Source organism: Ylistrum balloti, unplaced genomic scaffold (assembly GCF_031769215.1).
Source record: "Ylistrum balloti isolate Yb309-2 unplaced genomic scaffold, AGI_CSIRO_Ybal_v1 Utg370344, whole genome shotgun sequence".
Lineage (NCBI taxonomy): Eukaryota > Metazoa > Mollusca > Bivalvia > Pectinida > Pectinidae > Ylistrum > Ylistrum balloti.
In genome coordinates this window covers 2605357-2631869 of record NW_026782247.1, presented here as the reverse complement: position 1 = coordinate 2631869, position 26513 = coordinate 2605357, and the positions used below count along the sequence as shown (strand labels likewise).

Here is a 26513-nt window from a genome sequence, read left to right as displayed (position 1 = left end):
ATTTTATGTAACCAGATCGAATATTTCAATCACGGCAAATGCTTTTGAAACAGTGTTTGAATGCGAGTTATGCAAATGAGAAGGTCATGTCACTACGGCTGTAAATAGTACAAACTTAATACGGTTGGCACAAACACTATATAACACGTACATCTATTGACTATTTATTTATTATGATTTTTCGTAACATTACTAAACATTACAATAATTATGTATATATAACTACAGACATATACTTTCATGGGGATTTGTATGGTGTTGATATCGATGTAGATATAAATCACAACCTGTAATTAACCACATCTACATCTCGTACTCACAATGTTTAATCTCAGTCAACCTCTAAAGACGTGTCGTTATTCAGAACAGACTTCAAGGTGGTTATATACCAGAAAATATAATCGACGAGGAATTCGACATTGAGTGATGAGATATCTGCATTCAAACTTGAATATATGCACATTATGGTTGTCAAATTCACCCTGCTAGGTGACTACACATTATTCCACAAAGGCATCTCTTTCTAAGCACATTCCAACATAGCCAACTCAAATTTGTTGAAATCATCATCCAAATTAAGGATGAAGGTTATTTCAAAGGTTATCACAGAAAAATATTTTTCAGGATATTCCAGAAATCTGTTTGCCCTGACGAAGTCAGATGAGTTGGCACAGGCAGATACCTGGAGATCGGTTAAATGCGTTTTCACTCTAAGCAATATTTACTCTCTATTAGCCAATAGCGACACGTAAGCCAATGTAATGTCACCCATACATTATTCATTTGGCGTGATTTCAATATGATTTGCCCATGTGACGAAATTATACTAACCAAGCCATGTTTATGATAACAATACACGATAACTCAATACACCAGTACACTTAAACATCATTAGACAGAATTCATTACTGACGTTTACATTTTAGCTGTGGCATTATAACTTCCGTTAAAATTCTAGCTGCAGGATTATAACTTCTGTTAGAAGTTTAGCTGCGGGATTACAACTTCCTTTAACATTCTAGCTGCGGGATTGTAACTTCCGTTAGAAGTTTAGCTTTGGGTGATAACTTCTGTTGTTCCACGATAATATTCAAGGAAGGATCCAGATGACGTCACGTTACAAATTTATCTTTTAGACTAACATTGATCTTGGTATATACATGGGTATCATAGAACCTATTTAACAGGGCACCGGCAACGACTGGATAATTAATAGTATGCATCGGCGTCACCACAGCGGCGATTTAGTGTAAATATTGAATATTCAGGACAACAAGAAAACAACATCAAGATAATACTATTAACAATTATCTCATAAAAATAGTAATAGTATATATAATAGAATATCTGAATACCGTTCTGTATAAAAACTATCGTGATATTTGATGTTTATTGACAGTCTGTTTACATTACGTTGATATGAATAGTCAGGATATGCAATGGAGTTGATAGTATCATTATTATCGCATATGCTTAGTGTATATGTACATCCCGACTCCCACTGACGACATGGCGGACATCAGACCCAAGAACGTCAGGAAACCACCAACACTAGGAGAATGTCGCTCCCAGAATGTAGTCTGAAATGGCCTAGGCTGTATCACCTGGAAGTTTGACAAACATTCAATTATTTCAAACATGTCACCGATACAGATTAAAGAACTAATCTTTGTACATTATCAAGGTTTCTAACATTTTCAATATCTTCCTTTCATAAGTTCACAGGCTGTATATATATATATATTTTTTTTTTAATTTGAGATATCCCAACACGAAAATCTGTCACCAAACCCTTAAATATTTACAATGATGAAATCTTAGTCTTTAACAAAAATTTGGTGTGTGTATATACACATACCTTGTGTTCCGGTTCGGTAACCCAGATCTGGTCTTCACGAATTTTTCCGAGACGATTCAGGATCTAGAATACATGGGATAAGTCTTGGTATAGTATACATATGAACGATAGGTTGCTAACGAAATAACCAATAAGAGGACACAAAGTTATCAAGAGAACACATATCCATGTATCAGCCAATAGGGAAATGTCCCATAAGGTATATCTGATAAATTATGGTGTTTTAGCGTCGCTAAGCTTTGAGAGTTTCTTCCAAAAGAGGAAAAACAGTTTTAATCTAATGTATAATGTTTCCGCCATGACATGTAGATCTATAATACATGTGTGCGGTCTTAACAAACAACAGTAAACTTTGAATCTGAATTAAAGACAGCAGGAGGCAGTCCTTTTTGATGCCGGATACATGTACTCTGTAAACACTGTTTATAAAAAACGTATACGCATTTCAGTAGTAAGGCTTTCATGTATAACATACTATTGTAGGTTATCAAACTAACTTGTACTACAATCGAAGGTTCAACATGTTAAACGTTTGCTGTAGATCAATAACATTCAGTAATATACTAGGAAATATGTTGTATTTATGTAAATGACTTCTGATAATATATAGTATAGGCCCAATAATCAATACGTGTTTTGTTTCTGCATTTGATTTGATGACCATAAATGTAAATCCAAAACAGTTATCGCAGACCGATTCAATCAAGGGGTATTCAAGTTTATATTCCCGTATAATTAAATGGAGATGGAGGAATAGGCTTTTAACAAAAAATGGCTGAAGTAAATGTATGGTCTGTATTTCACCACTAACCACGGTTGTCGTTCCTAGCATACACTTTAGCAAGCACGTGCAAGGAACGACAACTCTTTGTAGAAGTAGACATTTTGATCATAAAAATAACCTCTCTTGCAGATCGTTCCCCAGCCTGTATGGCACCGTCCATATACCCTGACCAAGCTGTGGCAGTTTCTGTCCCGGCAAAATGGATTTTATCAAACGGTCGTCGCATCTCCCTTCACAAACATGTTAAAATCATTTTATTATTAAAAAAAAATATCCGATATGTTTCAGATATCAAATTTGATAGAAGCAACTCTTTATTTCACAACAGCATCAATAAGCATATGTTGATATGAAAATACCTGATCACAATTTGTATTGAATAAACTAATGGTAATCTATCACAAATAATCTTTGTCGAAGAATAGTTTCAGAATAAGTTTGTTATATTTCCTTAATCTTATTAAAACTTAATCTTATAATCATATGATCGAAATGAATGCAAAGTTATTATTCAAAATGTACGAAAAAGGGTTAAAATGCCAAAAAGAACATTGCTTGATATATATTCATAAATATTTCTAAAATATACTTTTCCTGGGAAGATTATCATCTATAAAGAACCACTATACCTGGGAAGGTGGAAGGGATATGAGATTGACCCTAAGTAAAACATATACACATGTATGGACTAAATGGTATTATTTGTATATGTCATCATATTTTGATTTCAGGTACGACGTTGGAATTATATATCAACGTTGCTTACGTTAAAATATCTCAGTTATATCCAAAAGTCAAACGACAATGTTAAATATAATAAAAACATAAACGAAATACAACGTACTGTCCAAATTTGGTGAGGAAACCTGGAGGCATCATGACTGTGTAACATCCTCCGGACCATTGTTCAGCCAGCCAGTTATATTCCTCGTAGTGAATGGGCTAGAAGTAGGCAATTTATCACAATATGTGATGTGTCAATATGCGGACATATCATTGGGATAGAGCTAACATTAGGAATGTGACAATATAACGACATCTTGCGGGGCTGGGAGTTGATGGGGACGGGGTTGAAGTGTAATAAGGACATTACAATAAACAAATATATCACAATATATATTGTTATATCTTGATATTACTTACAATCGTTTCAAACTGCTTACATATCTTACAAGATGAAATGGTTTTACTACGCGACTGCGCTGAATATGATGTGATGTTCTTATATGATTGCAACAAAAGACACACAGGTGAATAGCACATGTCAATACAAATGTAGACGTTGATGCATAATATCCAAATTATGAATTAAGCAGCCTTATACATCTGTTTCGACTTTCTAGGACTAAGAACGTTAATAATGATCAAAATTGGAATAAAACTGCTATTGATACGTTTCTACTTTAATCATTAATTATTTTCAGAAGACATCATATTTACATGCAGTGCCTCGTCTGTCTGGAACACTTTGGAGTACATTTGACATATCCTGAGTTTCCTCTCTTCTGCTGTCAAATTACAGAGCTTTCTGGCTTTATCAGCAAGAACGAACCTGAAACACAAACAAAAACATGTTAAACTTCAGTAACAACAAATTACAGTTTTCTGAATTCATCAACAAGAACGAGCATAGAATATAATTAATTAGAATTAAAAGTATAATCATGCTGTGATTATAATAATGTGATTATGGTGTGATTATGATAATGTTATGGATATATGTCGTTCTGATCTGACAGAAATCCAATTTCATAAAAAGAAAAAAACATTATTATGATCAATTCATAACGTGAATCTATAAACAAAGCCCTATCTTACCCATCATAACAAATATATTTTTCAAAAATATCACAAAGAACTGGAAACTATCCAAACAATATTCCAACCCTCGACATGTTTGTCCTTCACTACACATAAAGGAAAATTTCAAAATATATTCAGGAAATAAAATCGAAATACTAATTAATTCTGATAATTGTTTTATGTCAAACATGACTTACGACATAAGAGCGGGCTTCCCGCCTTCCGGTTTGACGTCATCCAGTGTATAATTAATTATAGATTCCTCGTCATCGATCATCGCTGAACCACAATAACCTGAAACGTATTTATTGGAGGACTTTAAAATCCTTTTGTGGATTTAAATCGGGATAACTAACTATCTGTGGCAGGAATTGAAAAAAATGTTACAGAAAACCATTGGGAAAGATCTAAATGGCATAAGTAAAATTCGACCTTCTTTGTCACACTCGTTTAATTTGAATGCAATTGATATACACTTCCCTAGTGTAGAATGACCAAAATAATAACAATATATCGTTCGCTAATGTGGCATAAATGCGATCTGGTAAATTATCAGGTACCTCCATGTAAGAGGTCATAAGTCAAGAGAGAGCATGACTCGAACGATTGCTTTTAAGGGAACGGGTTCACCGTGAAAAACACATTACACCGACTGTTGCCAGTCATGAATAATAAGAAAATAATAAAAAGAATACTGTTCGACAGCCAAAACCTTTGATTAATATGACGACCGGCATTACCTGCACTGATACATTATAAACAGTTTAAAAGAAAAATCCAGTGTAGGGAAAAACTTTCGACTGTCCTGGCAAATGTTTGATATTTCAGCTGAAATGTAGTATTACATACTTCAAGGCCGAATTCAACAATTGGCGAAAATTTTTTTTGTATCACAGGTCGAAAAACACTGCATACTGTAAGACCATGTGTTCCACAAGGATAAATGCCCTTTTTTACTTATCGAACTAGGATTTATCTGTTTGTCAGTTCGAAGCATTCTTGGTGTAATGCTTTATTCCGCAAAAAGGAATAAATCCTTCTAATCAGCACTCAAAGAATTTTTACCTCGATCCCGCCAGAATGGTTTAGTATAGTAGGTGAAGGTTTTAATCACAGAGCCCATAGGAACTCGCTGTATCATTTGGTTACGAAGGGACGGCAGGGGAGGGTCAAAGGTTATCTTACTTTGTAGTGGTAGTGGCACGGCGCTTATAACATAGGTAGCCTGTAAAGAAAACATATCTTCAATGTTAATCATTAATATGTTGACACTGTTGTCAATTTGTAATAAAGTACGGTATTTCTCGGTATTCTGCTACATTAACAATTACAGTATCTCTCGACCTACTACAATTTCCAAAGACTTATTGTTTTAAGATAAACATGCCATCTTAAATCTACTACGCAGTTCCCATGTTACAGATGCAATATACCTTGCAAAGTGTTTTTTTTTTTTTTTTTTGTTAAAACCATTAAGTTTGAACCATCTAGAAATTTTACAAGATGTGTCTTTCATTTGTACTTAGTCACGATATAAGAAATAAATGATAAATAAATGGGAAAAAATGCCGTTTACTGAATACTCTTGTCTGAATGCATAAAATCAAGGAAGAGATTCGTTTATTTATAATTAAGAGTTTGTGGTTCCGAAAATAACTACGCGGTGTTTTATTGATTCCATTGACATGATTGCTACCATTGTTTTTTTAAGTTTGTGTAATAATCAGATTTCCAGTGCTACCTTCTTATAGCTGGTGTCAGAATAATACGAGAGCATCATAGTAGGTTAGATTTATCGATTTATCAATTATTAATTTCTTCATTCAAACAAACTACTCGAACTGCAGATCAATGCATTTATCAATATATGTGCCTTATTGATAAAAAACACTATACCTGATATGTGTTGCCGTGTACGTCAGTGACCTTCACCATATTTTTCTCTTGTTTTATCAGACAAATTGGTTTCGACAGTAACACTCTATCTGAAATGTGTTAACCAAAATATGGTTTCACGTGAAAATCATAGAAACGCCAACATTGTACGTATCATACATAATAGGGCTAATATTGTTCGATGTAAAATCTTGTGTCGCATATCATAATTCATCAACTATTTCTAAACCCTGTTTATAATCAATTTATAAAATAAAAGGGATCATTTAGTAAATTATTTCGTTATTGAACAGCTGCTTATGGTCTATGATGCTTTAATCGTTTATACAGTTAAATGTCAATTATAACATCGATTGAAGACCCAAAAGGGAAAGAAACCAATTTACTTATACTACAGAAATGAAAACCATGATATGTGTGGTACATACAATTTATTGGGTTGGGCACATGTTATAATAATGATCATGTTACTGCACTCTTTGGACAAATAAAATGCACGTTGTGTGATAGAAAGAATGTTTCTTGAAATCTAGATATTCCGTGATTTTAAATACTGTGTAATGTTAAACTAGGTCAAAGTATGTCAAAATAAGCATAAAGTACCGGAGCTATATAAATTTCGAAATGCAGCCAGAATGAATTTATGCCATACGGACACTTTCCATATAAAACTGAACTATCTACTGTTGTTTCCCTCCAGTTTTAAAACAAAAAGAAATTCAAATAATGTTTTGTGTGTTCTTTTCTGCCACCCTCTGTAACATAATATCTCCCATTTGTGTAAATACCATCGCCCGATTATGTCCATGTACTGATGTGATGTGAATAAACTAAGTTGATGGCATTTGCACAAATGAGCAATTATAGGAAATCTATAGGTCGTAGCAAAAGCAAAAAAATAAGTGTACATACCATTTCCAAGTTTCTTTGCAATGTGTTTGCTAATTTGTTGTGAACCGCCGACGAACTTTCTCTCCTATAAATAGTTTCATTGAAAATATGACCAAAATATAAGGAATAAGTAAACATCAAATATTTTATAATGAAATGTACAAGTATCACCATAAAGACGGGAAGTAACTTTTGATAATGTTATCCTGCTGTTCTGATAGAAACATTTTTACATTTAATGCAACAAATTTAGAATTATTTTGATACGTTTTAATCACAATCACCGAATTATAAAAACAAATTATATATTTTATTACAATCATTACAAATGCAATTACCTGTCCGCCATTGGATGTGGAAAATATACGATGCGTGCCTCCACATTGTCTGACATACCACAGAAACCATAGCAACGAACATTCGTACGGCTCTGACGTCACATTCAGGTTCACAAATCCCGTGGCGAATCTTTTCACAGCACTTTAATAATGCAAACGTTGATTCAGTACAATTGACATGTTTTTACAACTTTACTTGAAATTACATGACCGCATTATTAGGTTATAGAAATTTGCGTAGTTTGGACAATTTGTACAGAGATAGTGTCCTTTCTTTACAACATAATGCATTCTGTCACTGTCTTCAATGCTGTTAGATATACAAAATGACATTATAAAGCTATTATGGACTGTATCCCTTCAGCAGTGATATATTGTTCAAGGAAAAGAAAAAAGTTTATCGTGAATCAATAAACGTGCAGTGTACATATGCGGTCCATTGAATAGAAGGCATTCGTAAAACACTTAAATAGCCAGACTATGTTGGAAGTTGGTTTGGTTTTTGTATTAAATAATTCCTCTATATACATTTCTATATGTGTATCGACCTGCTCGGTCATATTAGTGTTGTATATTCGCTGTATACAGCCAAGCTGTTACTTGTACTAGTTATACAGATATGCAATCACTGTTTTATCCGGTTTTAAACATAATGTCTGTAATTTAATTTTCATAAGGATACACTTATACTCATACTATTAAATGCTTGTAACATTGAAATTTATATATCAAAGGAAGGTTTACAAACTCTTTATACAATAATCCTTATGATATTATGTGTTTTGTATAGAGTTTCAAAAGATGCAGGTTGATGAAAATTATGGAGGAGTTTTGTGATTGCCATAGTGATTTCATTGGAACATTTTTTAAATTTCTTTGTGTTATATGAAGCTGGACTTGTTTGGTACTCCTTAGTTTGCCTGTTGTATGTGTTCTCATTTGCGAACGTGACCTAACTTACTTGGATTGACCACAGTTTAGATGGCGGGTGTCATTAATGAAGCAGAAGACGCTTACTCTTCCGGAACACATGTACTCTTTTTACTTTTCGGGAGTCTCTGTGTAAATATTACTTTTGTTAATATTTTGTCCTGGTTTTTTGAAATTTGAGTTTGGATTATGATTATTACAGTTTGGTATTTTCTTGATTTCTAACATAAATGACTCTCTTGATTTGCAATATATTATACAGGAGTGGAATAGCACCTTGAGGATAGTTACTATGAAATGAAAGTCTGAATGTCTACAGTACTGCATCATACAGGGAGATAGGTAAGGATACGTAACTCACTCAGTCCAGGCGTATCTATTGAGAAATTCTTGGACCGTCATATTGTCCCATTCCTCTGCATGTGGAGCATTCCATGGTGCTGCTTCAGGTATCTACCAGGCATGTATAAATATGGCTTAAGTATTTGACAAATGGAGATGGAACCTATGAATCATATTTATACAATGATGTTGTTTCAATGAAAACCATCTGCTATTTATTATTTATTTTAAATTCTTTGTAACCGAATATCATAATCAAAATAGGAAATACATTTCAGATGTCATGAAATGATAGCATTCGGTATTACCTCACTTCCCATCTCATCAATGACTCGAAAGACCTGGAGGAGGTCCAGATGCGCAATAAAACCTCCCATAGGCGGGAAAGAGCTTTTAAATCGTCTGCTGCTTCCCTTAAGAACAGAACACTTGAACTTTACACGCCGATATCAATACATCAAACCGCATCGAAAATAGGGATTTTGTCTGGGTAAATAAGTGGTTATTACAGGTGATATATTGTTATTCTGTTAGATGGATTGGTTCCTGTTGATACTTGTACTTGATTGGTCAGTATGAATAGCAACGTAAAATAACGACACTAAAAAAGATTTACATTAATTTTCTGTATAAGCACCGACAACGTGTACTACAGCATTGGAATAGATATCAATATATAGGTTGGATGAGGGTTCCGGACAAATGTATAAGCATCATATATATAAATAGAATGTTTCCGTTAAATAACAATAAACGATGTAAGCACAAATCATATGGTGATGATAAACCCACCTTTCTGTAGATAACCAGATCCTCCACTTCATTTGTAAGGTAAGTCTTCACTCCAAACTCATCCGCCATACGTAACAGCAGGTTCTGAGTAGGACCCACATAGGCCCCACCAACGTCCACGTAATTGATGACGTCATTCTAAAACAAATTTTAGAAGAATGCATTGTTAACAAGTTTTAACTATGGGTAATGGCTGAAACATAGCATACAGTTTATTTTTTTCTTCAAGGCCTGTCTGAGATGATTGTTAAGCAGCTTGTGATGAGTAAGACAATTTATGTAGAAATAAAAAAAATGGATTGTTTGAAATACACTCATGTGTTCATATATTTTCAAAGTTAAAAGGCCAACAGCTTATCAGAATGGCTACATTACATGCTTTATCCGTATCGGAAGAAGGAATAATATGCTGCGATTGTATTGTATCTATACGTGTGACAAGTGACAATTATCACTGTCGTAGGAAACTTACTATCTAGTCAGTTTACCATGAAACATACCTTCAAACACCAACCACAGTGATTTCTAATATTGCCTCATTAATTGACAGAAACAGGTAATCATCCAAATTATGAAAAACAAGAATCGCTTTGTTTTCGAAGAGTGCTTCTCTCAAATTGATTTCAAAGTCAATGGTTTCTTAGATAAATCCTTATAGATATTGGTGTAAAACATACGTGTGTACTAGATGTTCTTTTGGGGTAAAATATGGTATATGGGACAGGTAGATTACTATTTAAAAGACATCATCTGTCGAATAATCGGTTAGGGAATTCCGCCACGTGAACTTCTTCATGGTCAACACTAAAAATATTTTACATTTCAAAGCTGTATGATGCTTATATCACTGACGAGTTCTAGAAGGACAAAACGGGTAAATGATCATCATTTGACTATTCTGTGTCTAGTTTGCGATTGAATTTACGAACGTGGCCTTTACATAATATTTAGAAAAAGATAAGTACATGTTCTATCAGTGTCACAGTTTGATCTGAGCTTCTACCATACGTATCTAGATGTTAACTCGGCGACATATTATGGAGAACATATAGAGTGGAAAAGATTGTACAAAACACACACAAGTGAAAAAGCACCTTTCATTACAAATTAAGAGTTAGATACAGTAGAGCCAAAAGAGAATTAAACTGTATCATACAGCTGTTTCGCCCTTCTAGGACTCGCCAGTGACGCTAAGGGCCTAATGTCTTAAGACCGGAAGGCGACTAAGGAAAATCCAATGTGATCGAATGAAATGTCGACATATACTTGGGGAGGTACACTACAATACCTTTTTGATAATTTTACAAGTACAAAGTATATTTTGAATCGTTCCATCATTCGAATGAGGTAACAGTTGGCAAGGACATTGATCTACATGGTATATTATGGCTAAAATGTCATCAAAATGGACCGTGAGCAAATTTAAACGGATTTCTGATGACCCTAGGTATTCATCAAATATGATTTTCAATTAAAATTCTATTGACATGGCGTTGTTTTTTTTATTATTATTTTTCTTTCTTTTTCAAAATTATTAACATCTTGAGCAAAGCATATGTAACACCACAAAAAAATTCAGTGATAACTTTCAAATGATGACAAACTACTTATGTCAATGTTTAACATTCTTTAAAACAAAAACAAAACAAAGGCAAAAAAGTTAAAAAAAAAAAATGAATAAATACATAAAAAGTATAAAATATTTATGATATCCATTCATAGCCTATGATTACAATTGATATGTATATATCTATACTTCATAAAAGTGTCTATGGAGATGCACATAAACGTCTAGAGTAATCCGATAAGGTCGTTTCAGAAATTGAACAAAAGGTAAACAAGTGAATATCAATGTTTAATACTAATTTAACTAAGAGAAGAGTCAAAGTGCATAATACGGCTATATCGTCCTCCTAGGACTCGTCAGTGATTCTGCACCTCAATCAGAGGTTCACCGAGCACAACATGAATTCGGAATACAGGTTAGGACGTGGCATATCAATCACGACCTGACGACATAAAACAATTTAAAACAGGAAAGAGCTCTAAACCTGCATGAAATATGTGTCAGACACAGACGTTTGCTTAGTGTAATGCCTCGTAGTTATTGATTTCGATGCAGAAACAATTGGAGTATTGTACCGACATGTACTTCACTAATACGACCGAGAGTGGTGCTGATTTCCGCTTCGTAAAGTGATAGAAGACTTTGCCGCATATTTCCGTGACAGGTCAAGAAATTGCAGCTAAACGTACCGCTATAAACAATTAATCTACATTCCATAAACAACAACACATTGAAAGTAAACGTTCCATGATGAAAGTTATAAACACTACTTTACAAATCTAATATTCACAACCATAATATAAACGTTATGGTGTGAACAGTTCTTTGGAATTATTTCACATATCAAAACATAATAACAATACCAATGACTGATTTAATGTAGGGCAATCAATTCTGAATGATAAATTAGACATGTATGATCATTCCATAATAGTGAATTAAATAGATGTACATTTCATCTAGTATTTCCTAGATAATTATTGGTGATTCGTCTATTCTAAATCACGGCCAATTTCCGCATGACAATTTCAGTAGCTATAATGATTTCAAAAGAAGGACAGTTTGTCCAGTTTCAGCTAACGTCGTGTTCCCGATTTGTCTTTAATTAAGTGGGTTTGATTCTTGGTGCATCATGTCTTTTATTATTATTTACCATTAATCTCCCGACGTTGGAACAGAATAAGAAGGGAGGCCATACGTATGATATACTTACATGTTTGGTGTACGTCCTTCCGCCAACACGGTCCCTGGCTTCAAGCACCAACACGTCAAGTCCCTGTTCATGCAGCAGTTTGGCAGCCGCTAGACCTACAATTTGATTACAGGTGATTTACAATTTACTACATAGCGTAATTTACACAAATGATGTGCAATTTTCTTGGAACAGTGTGTGCAAAACCACAACTAAGATAAATGATTGTAGGGTCAGGCTACAACGGTACATGGCTGTAGAGACAGTTTACAACTGTACATGGCTGTAGAGACAGGTAACAACGGTACAGAGCTTTAGGACAGGTTACAGCTATACATAGCTGTAGAGACAGGTAACAACGGCACATGGCTGTAGGGACAGGTTGCAACTCTACCTGGCTGTAGGGATAGTTTACAACTGTAAATGGCTATAGGGACATGTTACAACGGTACATAGCTGTAGAGACAGGTAACAACGGTACATAGCTGTAGAGACAGGTAACAACGGTACATGGCTGTAGGGACAGGTTGCAACTGTAAATGACTGTGGGGACAGGTTACAAATGTACATGGCTGTAGGGACAGGTTGCAACTGTAAATGACTGTGGGGACAGGTTACAAATGTACATGGCTGTAGGGACAGGTTACAACGGTATATGGCTGTTGGGACAGGTTACAACTGCACATGGCTGTTGGAACAGGTGACAACTGTACATAGCTGTAGGGACAGGTTACAACTGTACATGGCTATAAGGACAGGTTACAACGGTATATGGCTGTAGGGCGGGTTACAACTGTACATGACTGTAGGGACAGGTTGCAACGGTACATGGCTATAATAGGGACAGGTTACAACTGTACATGCCTGTAGGGACAGGTTACAACGGTACATGGCTATAGGGAAAGGTTACAACTGTACATGGCTGTTGGGACAGGTTACAACTGTACATGCCTGTAGGGACAGGTTATAACTGTACATGGCTATAGGGACAGGTTACAACGGTATATGGCTGTAGGGCGGGTTACAACTGTACATGCCTGTAGGGACAGGTTACACCGGTACATGGCTGTAATAGGGACAGGTTACAACGGTACATGGCTGTAATAGGGACAGGTTACAATTGTACATGCCTGTAGGGACAGGATACAACTGTACATGGCTATAGAGACAGGTTACAACGGTATATGGCTGTAGGGCGGGTTACAACTGTACATGACTGTAGGGACAGGTTACAACGGTACATGGCTGTAATAGGGACAGGTTACAACTGTACATGGCTGTAGGGACAGGTTACAACTGTAAATGCCTGTAGCGAAAGGTTACAACGGTACATGGCTATAGGGACAGGTTACAACTGTACCTGGCTGTAGGGACAAGTTACAACTGTACATAGCTGTTGGGACGGACAGGTTACAACGGTACATGGCTAAAGGGACAGGTTACAACGGTACATGGCTGTAGGGACAGTTTACAACTGTACATGCCTGTAAGGACAGGTAACAACGACACATGGCTGTAGGGACAGGTTGCAACTGTACCTGGCTGTAGGTACAGGTTACAACTGTACATGGCTGTTGGGACAGGTTACAACTGTACATAGCTGTAGGGACAGGTTACAACTGTACATGGTTGTAGGGACAGGTTACAACTGCACATGGCTGTTGGGACAGGTTACAACTATACATAGCTGTAGGGACAGGTTACAACTGTACATGGCTATCAGGACAGTTTACAACGGTATATGGCTGTAGGTACAGGTTACAACTGTACATGCCTGTAGGGACAGGTTAAAACGGTACATGGCTATAGGGATAGGTAACAACTGTACATGGCTGTTGGGACAGGTTACAACTATACATAGCTGTAGGGACAGGTTACAACTGTAGATGGCTATAGGGACAGGTTACAACGGTATATGGCTGTAGGGTGGGTTACAACTGTACATGACTGTAGGGACAGGTTACAACGGTACATGGCTGTAATAGGGACAGGTTACAACTGTACATGCCTGTAGGGACAGGTTAAAACGGTACATGGCTATAGGGACAGGTAACAACTGTACATGGCTGTTGGGACAGGTTACAACTATACATAGCTGTAGGGACAGGTTACAACTGTAGATGGCTATAGGGACAGGTTACAACGGTATATGGCTGTAGGTACAGGTTACAACTGTACATGCCTGTAGGGACAGGTAACAACGGCACATGGCTGTTGGGACAGGTTACAACTGTACATAGCTGTAGGGACAGGTTACAACTTACATGGCTATAAGGACATGTTACAACGGTATATGGCTGTAGGGCGGGTTACAACTGTACATGACTGTAGGGACAGGTTACAACTGTACATGGTTGTAGGGACAGGTTACAACTGCACATGGCTGTTGGGACAGGTTACAACTATACATAGCTGTAGGGACAGGTTACAACTGTACATGGCTATCAGGACAGCTTACAACGGTATATGGCTGTAGGGCGGGTTACAACTGTACATGACTGTAGGGACAGGTTACAACGGTACATGGCTGTAATAGGGACAGGTTACAACTGTACATGGCTGTAGGGACAGGTTACAACTGTAAATGCCTGTAGCGAAAGGTTACAACGGTACATGGCTACAGGGACAGGTTACAACTGTACCTGGCTGTAGGGACAAGTTACAACTGTACATAGCTGTTGGGACAGGTTACAACGGTACATGGCTAAAGGGACAGGTTGCAACTGTACATGGCTGTAGGGACAGTTTACAACTGTACATGCCTGTAAGGACAGGTAACAACGACACATGGCTGTAGGGACAGGTTGCAACTGTACCTGGCTGTAGGTACAGGTTACAACTGTACATGGCTGTTGGGACAGGTTACAACTGTACATAGCTGTAGGGACAGGTTACAACTGTACATGGTTGTAGGGACAGGTTACAACTGCACATGGCTGTTGGGACAGGTTACAACTATACATAGCTGTAGGGACAGGTTACAACTGTACATGGCTATCAGGACAGTTTACAACTATACATAGCTGTAGGGACAGGTTACAACTGTACATGGCTATCAGGACAGTTTACAACGGTACATGGCTATAATAGGGACAGGTTACAACTGTACATGCCTGTAGGGACAGGTTAAAACGATACATGGCTATAGGGATAGGTAACAACTGTACATGGCTGTTGGGACAAGTTACAACTATACATAGCTGTAGGGACAGGTTACAACTGTAGATGGCTATAGGGACAGGTTACAACGGTATATGGCTGTAGGGTGGGTTACAACTGTACATGACTGTAGGGACAGGTTACAACGGTACATGGCTGTAATAGGGACAGGTTACAACTGTACATGCCTGTAGGGACAGGTTAAAACGGTACATGGCTATAGGGACAGGTAACAACTGTACATGGCTGTTGGGACAGGTTACAACTATACATAGCTGTAGGGACAGGTTACAACTGTAGATGGCTATAGGGACAGGTTACAACGGTATATGGCTGTAGGTACAGGTTACAACTGTACATGCCTGTAGGGACAGGTAACAACGGCACATGGCTGTTGGGACAGGTTACAACTGTACATAGCTGTAGGGACAGGTTACAACTGTACATGGCTATAAGGACATGTTACAACGGTATATGGCTGTAGGGCGGGTTACAACTGTACATGACTGTAGGGACAGGTTACAACTGTACATGGCTGTAAGGACAGGTTGCAACTGTACATGGCTGTTGGGACAGGTTACAACTGTACATAGCTGTAGGGACAGGTTACAACTGTACATGGTTGTAGGGACAGGTTACAACTGCACATGGCTGTTGGGACAGGTAACAACTATACATAGATGTAGGGACAGGTTACAACTGTACATGGCTATCAGGACAGTTTACAACGGTATATGGCTGTAGGGCGGGTTACAACTGTACATGACTGTAGGGACATGTTACAACGGTACATGGCTGTAATAGGGACAGGTTACAACTGTACAAGCCTGTAGGGACAGGTTAAAACGGTACATGGCTATAGGGATAGGTAACAACTGTACATGGCAGTTGGGACAGGTTACAACTATACATAGCTGTAGGGACAGGTTACAACTGTAGATGGCTATAGGGACAGGTTACAACGGTATATGGCTGTAGGGTGGGTTACAAGTGTACATGACTGTAGGGACAGGTTACAACGGTACATGGCTGTAATAGGGACAGGTTACAACTGTACATGCCTGTAGGGACAGGTTACAACTGTACATGCCTGTAGGGACAGGTAACAACGGCACATGGCTGTTGGGACAGGTTACAACTGTACATAGCTGTAGGGACAGGTTACAACTGTACATGGCTATAAGGACATGTTACAACGGTATATGGCTGTAGGGCGGGTTACAACTGTACATGACTGTAGGGACAGGTTACAACTGTACATGGCTGTAAGGACAGGTTGCAACTGTACATGGCTGAAGGGACAGGTTACGACTGTACTAGGCTGGGGGGGGCAGGTTACAACTGTACATGGCAGTAGTAGAGACACATTACGTACTGTTCGAGACCATGTTTTATATTCTCTCTCGTGGCACTGTAATGCTGATAACACATAAGTCTGCTACACTGATTACTTTATCTGTACATGACTAAATACAATGTATAGAAATGATACAATGTTCATCTTATCACTACAAGACTAAATACAATGTAATTGATACACTGTTCATCTTATCACTACAAGACTAAATACAATGTAATTGATACACTGTTCATCTTATCAGTACAAGACTAAATACGCTGTATTCGAGAAAGAAATTGTGAAGAAAAAACAGGAAGCACTTTGTACAAGTGTGAACAAAATAAGAAATGATGTCAGTTATTGTCATTACATAATCGATATTTGGATTAATGTCCGACAGTCCAGGCGTGGATGTATTCAGACAGTTACAGTTGTATTGATGTAATCCTTACAAGCATTGATGAAGTCGACATCACCATTCCAGTAGGAAATGCTTTAATATTAACAATACGAGACAGACAATTTCCTGTTACTGAAAGCCTCGCCAACTTACCAGCATACAAACGTCAATAACACTGACCAGTTTTCTTAATCAACATGTGGTTTGAAAACAGTACAATGTACTGGAATATATAATATAAATGATCAGACATAAAACCTACAGTGACCCTGCGAGAAATGCAGGGTCATTGTAGCAGTGAAAAGCGTGCAGAACATCAGATGGATGTAGTACCACGGGCTACTAAGAGTGAAGAAAACATTTACAACAGGACGGGCAAATCGATGTCAGGGTCTTGTAAAGCGATATCACTTAAAGGACTCACACTTAACGCTGGCGAAGGGGGAGGGTCTAATTACTTGTCGGGAACCAGTAGATATGTATTTTACTATATCTATATTCTATATCTGAAAAAATTCTTAAATACATGTCGTTGTTTTATTTTCCTGTCCCCTTGGTAGACATACCAGCTAAACGTTTCTATCGACATCGATTTTGTTGATGTTTTTACAAGACACCTGAACAGCAGACTTGCTTTACGTTTATGCTAAGCAAACCCAATAATGATTCGGCGAGAATGAGTCACATCTTAGTGGCGAATACATCGTATATATAAAATGTCGTTGTTCCTCGAGTCTTATGTAATGGAATCATACCAGTCATCTTCCCAAGTAGGTAATATCACAGACAGGAGGTGTGGGGTCCCAACTAGATAATATAATATCATAGACAGAAGGTGTGGGGTCCCAAGTAGATAATATAATATCATAGACAGAAGGTGTGGGGTCCCAAGTAGATAATATAATATCATAGACAGAAGGTGTGGGGTCACAAGTAGATGATATATTATCATAGACAGAAGGTGTGGGGTCCCAAGTAGATAATATAATATCATAGACAGAAGGTGTGGGGTCCCAAGTAGATAATATCACATACAGAAGGTGTGGGGTCCCAAGTAGATAATATAATATCACAGACAGAAGGTGTGGGGTCCCAAGTAGATAATATAATATCATAGACAGAATGTGTGGGGTCCCAAGCAGATAATATAATATCATAGACAGAAGGTGTGGGGTCCCAAGTAGATAATATCATAGACAGAAGGTATAGGGTCGAAAGCAGATAATATAATATCATAGACAGAATGTGTGGGGTCCCAAGCAGATAATATAATATCACAGACAGAAGGTGTGGGGTCCCAAGTAGATAATATAATATCACAGACAGAAGGTGTGGGGTCCCAAGTAGATAATATAATATCACGGATAGAAGGTGTGGGGTCCCAAGTAAATAATATCACAGACAGAAGCTGTATGGTTCCAAATGGATGTATTGCCGTCGTATTATTGTTACTATAATGTGGTGTACAAAGTGGCTGCTCTAGCCTCATAAAGCTATAGTGTGGTGTCTATTGTATATAGAACAATATTTGTGTTCCAATTAGGTAGCATCGACGTGCATGTCATCACAATCAAACATAAAATATAAACGAAAGCGAAGAGAATGGTCCTAATTGCTGTTTTATTTGTAAGTCAAAACAGACACGTCAATTACGTCCGCCGGCAAAGCCAACAATATAATATCAAAGACAGAAGGCGTGGGGTCCTAAGTAGATAATATAATATCACAGACAGAAGGTGTGGGGTCCCAAATAGCATAGGATGGTTCACACACAAGTGAATAACTCCTTTTGATTCAAATTTAGAGTTAGATACAGTAGAGTCAAACAATTAATTTAACATTATACAGCTGTTTTGTACTTCCAGGACTCGTTGGTGATGCTAAAGGCCTAAATTTCCAAGCCTAGGATGCGACGGAGAAAAATCCAATTTGATCTGAAAAAAAAGTTAAAATCTAGACGGCGAGGTGCACTATAGCCTCATAAGTGGGTCGCGCTACTGAACAAACGGTACATAAAATATTTTTAGAAATTGTTTAAATAACTAAGCATGGCTGCCATATACTCTTGGAATTTTCTGAGGCAAATGAACAGAGGCTGATAAGTTCGCATCGTACTCGCACTCACTTGAGATACAAAATATGGTGTCTGACGATAACTCTATGTAAACCTTTCGGTTTCAATGCGTACAGACATCTAGTATATACAACTACTGCATACATCATATTATATCTTAAAGTGCCCGCTGTTTCTAGTTTATTCAGAAGTGATTTCTTACAAAAAAATCTAACTTGATACGAAATCCAATTATTACTCTGTAACTTTCTCAATTGCACTTTAACTAGAATATTTGTTTTCAATTCAACGTTACCAACAAGCACATTGAGAAAATCAAATCATCTTACTAAGTGTTTGAATGAGATATCTCACCACTTGCCCATATTAAACTTTATCCCAGCCCTCGATAGGAGGATTAATGTTTGGGACAGGCCAACTTTTATGTTTAATATTGACACATTAAGCTCTATCAACGCAATTCGTTTTAACGATATAACCAGCTATAATAATATGATAAGGACATTAAAATTTGTAAAAAGTGTATATTCTTCAGGAATTTGAATTTTTGGAAAAATTGGAATTAAGAAGAAGAAAGAAAAAAGACATGATACCTTAATGTTACCAGGACAGACATAGCGAAGTGCTTACAATTGCTTTTACATAGTCTCTAGATATGACTTGCTCATCACTATGTGTTTATATATCGGAAATCAGATTTGCACAAAAGTGAGTGAAGCTTGCTTACATCACAGAAGTTATTTTATCGTGATTTAGATATATAGACATGTATGATATCTATAGGTAAGGTGATATAATATGTATATAAATTTGCAAATAATAAATAAAAACATCAAACAAAGTGTTCCTTCTTTGAAAAATTGTTATGCCATGACGTCGTAAATAGCCCCCAGGTGGCGCCACCTACTTCCTTTTGTATAATGCATTGTATGACGGTACAGTTGAAGTCGCTGCTTTTCAAACGCGGTGTATATGGTGATTTTTTAAAAATGCTTTATGAAATTCTGCTTTATCAAATTTCACAAATGAGAATTAATTGTGTATTTAATTTGATCTGATTTGTAATAACACACACACATGTTTGGCCAAATTTCATGGTTTGGAGATTCCAAAATTGAAAATTACAGCAGTGAAGGGCCAAAGTGGGGGATGTTCTAAATATCCCAACTAGAATATTTTGTAAATATATGAATATTCTAAATAATTAGACTAAAGCGGAGACTAAGGTCATACAACAGTCCATTTTATGTTACAATGCGGTAACATAGAGAACGTATATCGATTTAGATTTTACACCAGATTTTATGATGTAGAATGCATCCTGACCAATTGAAAGCAGCAGTTTACTTATATCCAGTCGATAGACGACAAACAAGCATTCGTATTTGTTCACCGCGAATGCAAGGTTCTCACAAAGACCTTATCATTGTCACTATGAATGGAAACAACAACTGGTAGCTGTATCATCAACAAGAGGCTGTCTATCTGTCACAGATGTGATGATTAAAATGTGTAAAGTGACTGCCTTATCGTCAGTCTCGACAAAATGTGTAATGTGACTGTCTAATCGTTAGTCTCGACACAATGTGTAAAGTGACTGCCTTATCGTCAGTCTCGACAAAATGTGTAAAGTGACTGTCTAATCGTCAGTCTCGACAAAAGGTGTAAAGTGACTGTCTAATCGTTATTTTCGACAAAATGTGTAAAGTGACTGCCTTATCGTCAGTCTCGACAAAATGTGTAAAGTGACTGCCTTATCGTCAGTCTCGACAAAATGTGTAAAGTGACTGCCTTATCGTTAGTCTTGACTAAATGTGTAAAGTGACTGCCTTATCGTCAGTCTCGACAAAATGTGTAAAGTGACTGCCTTATCGTTAGTCTTGACTAAATGTGTAAAGTGACTGCCTTATCGTTAGTCTTGACAAAATGTGTAAAGTGACTGCCTTATCGTTAGTCTTGACTAAATGTGTAAAGTGACTGCCTTATCGTTAGTCTTGACAAAATGTGTAAAGTGACTGCCTTATCGTTAGTCTTGACTAAATGTGTAAAGTGACTGCCTTATCGTTAGTCTTGACTAAATGTGTAAAGTGACTGCCTTATCGTCAGTCTCGACAAAACGTGTAAAGTGACTGTCTTTTCATCAGTCTCGACAAAACGTGTAAAGTGACTGTCTTTTCATCAGTCTCGACAAAATGTGTAAAGTGACTGCCTTATCGTCAGTCTCGACAAAATGTGTAAAGTGACTGCCTTATCGTTAGTCTCGACAAAATGTGTAAAGTGACTGCCTTATCGTCAGTGTTGACTAAATGTGTAAAGTGACTGCCTTATCGTCAGTGTTGACTAAATGTGTAAAGTGACTGCCTTATCGTCAGTGTTGACTAAATCTGTAAAGTTACTTAAAGTTACTTATTTCTTTGATACTACTAAATTATCATCTTACACTATACGATGTTACTTTGTCTGTTTATACCGCTACATAGACTAGATCATACATGTTAACAGGTCATGCCTATTTACTTGAGGACATTGCTGATGTTTGTGAGATATTGGACATGACATACATAAAGTCACAGCGCCTTTTAAAACAAACTTGCTAAATTTGAGTACACATCTGTAATCGCTTTGTGTTATAGTATATCGTGTAATATATCAGTCTTGTAAATAGAATCGTACTTGATTCATTTCATCAACAAATGTAAAGTTGATTTTAAAATGCTCGCACAACATAAATGATGTCGCTTTTTCCTAAATTCAGTGAAAAATTAAGTGCATACTGTCTGCAGATCAGACCTAGGTAAAATAGCAATGCATGCTACAGAAAGAGGTGTTATTGACCATGATTAATCGATTTCGGAATAATTGGGTAAGATCGATCAGTACTTCATGTACAAATCCTTGCTTCCCATTGTCTCTACCTTATCAGTTCATAAAGATATGTATTACTGTGCTAAAATTTGTACATCAGTTCACTTACGTCGTTTGTTATCACTTTTAAAATCACTGAAAACTTACCATAACGAAATCTGTGTCCTTTAGAATGTTACATCGTTATGACATACAGGTGTTACACAATACAGCTTTACAGTTGTATTTACATGTACTGAGCTGTTCTCGCTTGGTTACATTATGGTGACAATAGTTCATTGTGCTCTCGTAATGACCGGGAAATAGTACGTTATATTTACCTTCATCAAATATATAACAATGTATTACATCCACGTATAGTATACTGTGATACGATCAAAAGTTACGCAAGACGTGCACCCCTCGACCAAACATTTTGCAAGATCTCTTAAAACACTATTACAGGTTAAATAGGCCAACTTAGTGCGGAGATGTTATAAGTAGAAAAATATGACCAAAAAGCCTTACCGCTCAAGCCAGCACCAATGACGATAACATCCCGTCTTTTGTCAGCCATGTTGAATAGGTGTCGTCTGCTATTGACCAAAGTGAAAATTCAAAAATATATTCTTCATATGTAGTGTAAACATTCGAATTTGAACTGGAACTTGATAACCGTCTAATACATTGGTAGTGTAAATATTGTTAACTTAACACACGTACATGCACGTGTGTAAACGCGATCGATATATAAACAAACACGGTCACAGAACAGTAGCTTTACAAAAGCAGACAAATGCTGAACGCGCGCTAGCAGCACCAGCCAGTGTCCAAACTGATCTTCGGGAATTTACGGAAGGCTTACACATTAGTCGGCATGCTAAATATATGTCGATTGAGTGTAGTGCTGCCTTTACATCATTCAACACAAAAGACAATGCACGTGTGCTTGTTCACGACTACACACAAGTTCAATGTCTGTCGGCTCCAGGGTTATAAAACACGACAATCTCATTCGTATCTATCACCTATTGATTATTCCGGGAACACTCCAGTCACTCTCATTTATTAGGAGGGTCACCACAGCAAAATCTCCATCAACTCTCCGCTCGAACATACATAATTTCGTCACGTGCCAAGATATGACCGTCTGCTCGCGGAGTCTCGCGCGCGCTTCAGCCGCAGAATAACGAGAACGTTGCTAGGCATCTGCTCAAAGATGGTAATTTGTCTATCGAAATCATTGAAGTTTCAATAATTGATAAAGGTTTTTATTCCTACATAGCCGATAACATCTTAAAGAAGCCGCTATCGCGATGTTTAAGTAGGTTAGCCACTGCATGAGTAGCTATAACGTTGCCAGGTGTTCAGTTCATAAGAACATATAGCATTGATGTCAAGGCGAAATCTAGGAATTCAGACAAGGTTGCATCTATGTTCCAAAAGTATTGGGAAACAATGTTAAGTGTGACAACACATCAGTTTCTGTAGTTTAAAATGGCGGTCAAAACGGTAAAGAAAGAATAAGAAATGGCGTTAGGTTTTGGGTAAAGTTTTCCGGGTTTAGATCAAAACTACCTTTAAATACGAAAGAGCTCCAAATGAACTTCTTGTCCGTGCTTTCTTTGTGAAAGCTAATTTGAAACTTAAGTAATTGACGACACATAAGAAAACGACGTGATTTTTCTCTGGTAAAACTGAATAATTAGAAGAGAGATAAGCCAAACAAATATAATGCGGTAGATTTATCACAGCGGATAATGTGACGTGTCGTGTGGCTTACCTAGATAGAGCAAAGGTATTGACGAAACGTAATTCGTCTACCTATAGGAATTCCATAGAACAACCAAGCGGGGAAAATAATTCCATCAAAACATGGCACTGTCTTTTTAGTTAGTAGGCTAATGTTTCGGTTTTATGCATCGATTATAGTGATAATTTTATGAATAAAATGTTCTTTGTTGAAAACAATATCAGCTTATTTCCGAAATAAAAATCGCTGACATACAATGACAATAATACGACAACAATTCGACACGGGCGTGACGTGTCATGTGGCTTTCTCACGTTTTTAAGGTTTTTGAAAAAATTGTGTGTTTTCGATAAAACTAACAAATCATGCTTAACGGGAGACTCATTTAACAAACAAGCTTTGTTGTTGTCAGTTTATAATGTTCTCGCTGTTAAATGTTTACAACACACATAATGTCTTATTTTGAACGAACTTTTCTTTTATAATAGTTTGACCTACCTGTGCGCTAACGTGTTGGTATGTTTGCACTGCTATCAATCCTGTCTAGAAACTCCGACAATGACACACTGACTGCGAGGTTATCTGAGTTTACACGCTTACGTTGGCAGAAATCTATATTATATCTAGTAAACATGCTGACTTTTTGTGAAAGGACATACCATGTCTATACAGGGGGAGGGGTATGTTTTCCCTGGTGATGAAATATACAGCTTTAAGTTGGATTAATGAAAATCGGTTCATGTCGCCTATAAAAGGCATTCAAACGTCTGTGTTCATTGTGATACAGCCAGGACACAACGGATAATAACATACAATCATTTACCACTTAATCATCTTAGTAACACCGCTACAAGTGTGAGAGCAACCTTTAGGAGTCAGTAGTTGTAAACCGTGTCAGGCAAAATGAGAGATGAGTTTGGAAATATATTGGCAGTTCTGCTATTGATTGTCATCCCAGTACTCTATACTGTTGATTTGAGTATAATATATTGTTTTCAGGATCGTACAACATATGTGCCTCGTATGGGTTGTATTTTCAGTGTTTTCCAAACATCGTGTGGATTTTTGGAAGTTAGTGGAGTCAACTATGGACAGGAAGAGGGATACATCGCCATGGTTGTGGAGGGAAGCAAACATCGCACACCTTGAAACCAACTATATTTATTTTTAATATGGTTACAAACATACCCATCTGTTTACATTTTATCACTTTTATTTAAAATTTCGTCGTCCACTGTTTATGATAAATTTAATGCCATGGGAACAATGATGTTAATACATCAACATGAAAAATAGCAACATGTCAACAGAATTATAAAAGTTAATTATACAAGAGCAACATGTTTACGCAGAGAATCCTGAAATAGTACAAAATAAGACCATCTGGTCCTGAAAAGTAAGCGTCTTGTGCTTAACCGATGACCCCTGCCATGTAAATTATAGTCAGTCCACAAGCGTAATGTCACGCCCTCAAATGAGAACAATGTATACAACAATGGAACCAATGGCAAAACTAACGAGCATCAAACACGTCCATCTTCATATCGTACAAAGAAGTAGAGTATTTCTCTGTAAGATCATTTTGATGACCGTAAAACTTCTCTATAATTTTCATCAAACTTCATATTTTGATCCCCTGGATGGAATAGGTTTTTGCGTATCGAATTAACTGAGACATGTAAACGCCATAGTTTGGTGACGCAGGCGTTTTGATATCCAGAAATGGAAAATTCACAATATGGAAATTGAAATCATTATGTTTATTATGTAGCTTGTGGTTTCGTGGTAGGAACAGATCGAGATAAGCTGCTGATGTAGAAGAGTCTGTCGTGTCCTTGGTTCCAGTTTTGGTGTCTATATGCGATGGACGTGGTCAGTAAATTTCATGTTACTCAAAGACCCGACGTCATCAATCTAACATACCGGACGCTGTAGGTGCTAAAGGCCATGTACTGAACCACTTGGTATATAATACAGTGGTTACGGACATCGTCAATGTATACATACTGTGGTTATAGTCAACAAGTTAGGCATCTTACGATTTGTCAGAAGTGGCCTCCTCGGTCGTCAGATAAATGCTTAAATTCTGATATTCATGCCAAACATTGGCCAAAACACGGAGCTTAATTTCCCCTCCGAGTAACCATTGTTGGGCGAGAACATTTTCCAGAATGATATCCCATTATGACACTTATCCGAAACTTATCGTTCTTATTTATCAGATATATGATAATTACAACATTGTTTGCGTAGGCAGTGTACGTTCCTATCTAAATTTTGACATTTCTTTGGATCACTTTTGATTTTCTTTAATCGCCTCCTAGATTTCAAACTTTAGGAACTAAGTATCACTGAAGGGTCCTAGAAGGACGCAGCGTACCTAGATAGGCTACTTTGAGAATTTATTTATTTTTGCCTCGATTTTGGCCCCAACTTCACCGATTTTGAGAAGAAATTTGATTATCCTTCGCTATTCTCTAGATTTCAATATAATTGGAAATATATTTTTCTTTGGAATTTTACTGACAAAGCACACGGTGACCTGTTTTTA

General features: G+C 37.0%; 1 protein-coding gene across 1 annotated transcript; it reads right to left on the bottom strand.

The window, feature by feature from the left end:
- Positions 1 to 152: 152 nt before the first annotated feature.
- Positions 153 to 23175, bottom strand: LOC132553695 (amine oxidase [flavin-containing]-like). Its single transcript, XM_060217955.1, has 15 exons — positions 22738 to 23175; positions 12415 to 12509; positions 9635 to 9772; positions 9151 to 9255; positions 8862 to 8953; positions 7571 to 7712; positions 7254 to 7317; positions 6342 to 6430; positions 5511 to 5670; positions 4643 to 4739; positions 4083 to 4194; positions 3487 to 3584; positions 2761 to 2872; positions 1859 to 1921; positions 153 to 1604 (listed from the first exon to the last, which is right to left on the bottom strand). The coding sequence occupies exons 1-15, from the start codon at positions 22784 to 22786 to the stop codon at positions 1461 to 1463; spliced, it is 1560 nt and encodes a 519-aa protein (XP_060073938.1). The 5' UTR covers positions 22787 to 23175; the 3' UTR covers positions 153 to 1460.
- Between the last annotated feature and the right edge of the window lie 3338 nt (positions 23176 to 26513).

Excerpts from the sequence above, each read along its gene's own strand:
- LOC132553695 (XM_060217955.1), bottom strand. The coding sequence starts at position 22,786 with ATGGCTGACAAAAGACGGGATGTTATCGTCATTGGTGCTGGCTTGAGC. Across the intron at positions 9,256-9,634 it reads ATCTGGTTATCTACAGAAAG|GGAAGCAGCAGACGATTTAA; the intron begins GTGGGTTTATCA and ends TCTGTTCTTAAG. Across the intron at positions 1,605-1,858 it reads TTACCGAACCGGAACACAAG|GTGATACAGCCTAGGCCATT; the intron begins GTATGTGTATAT and ends TCAAACTTCCAG.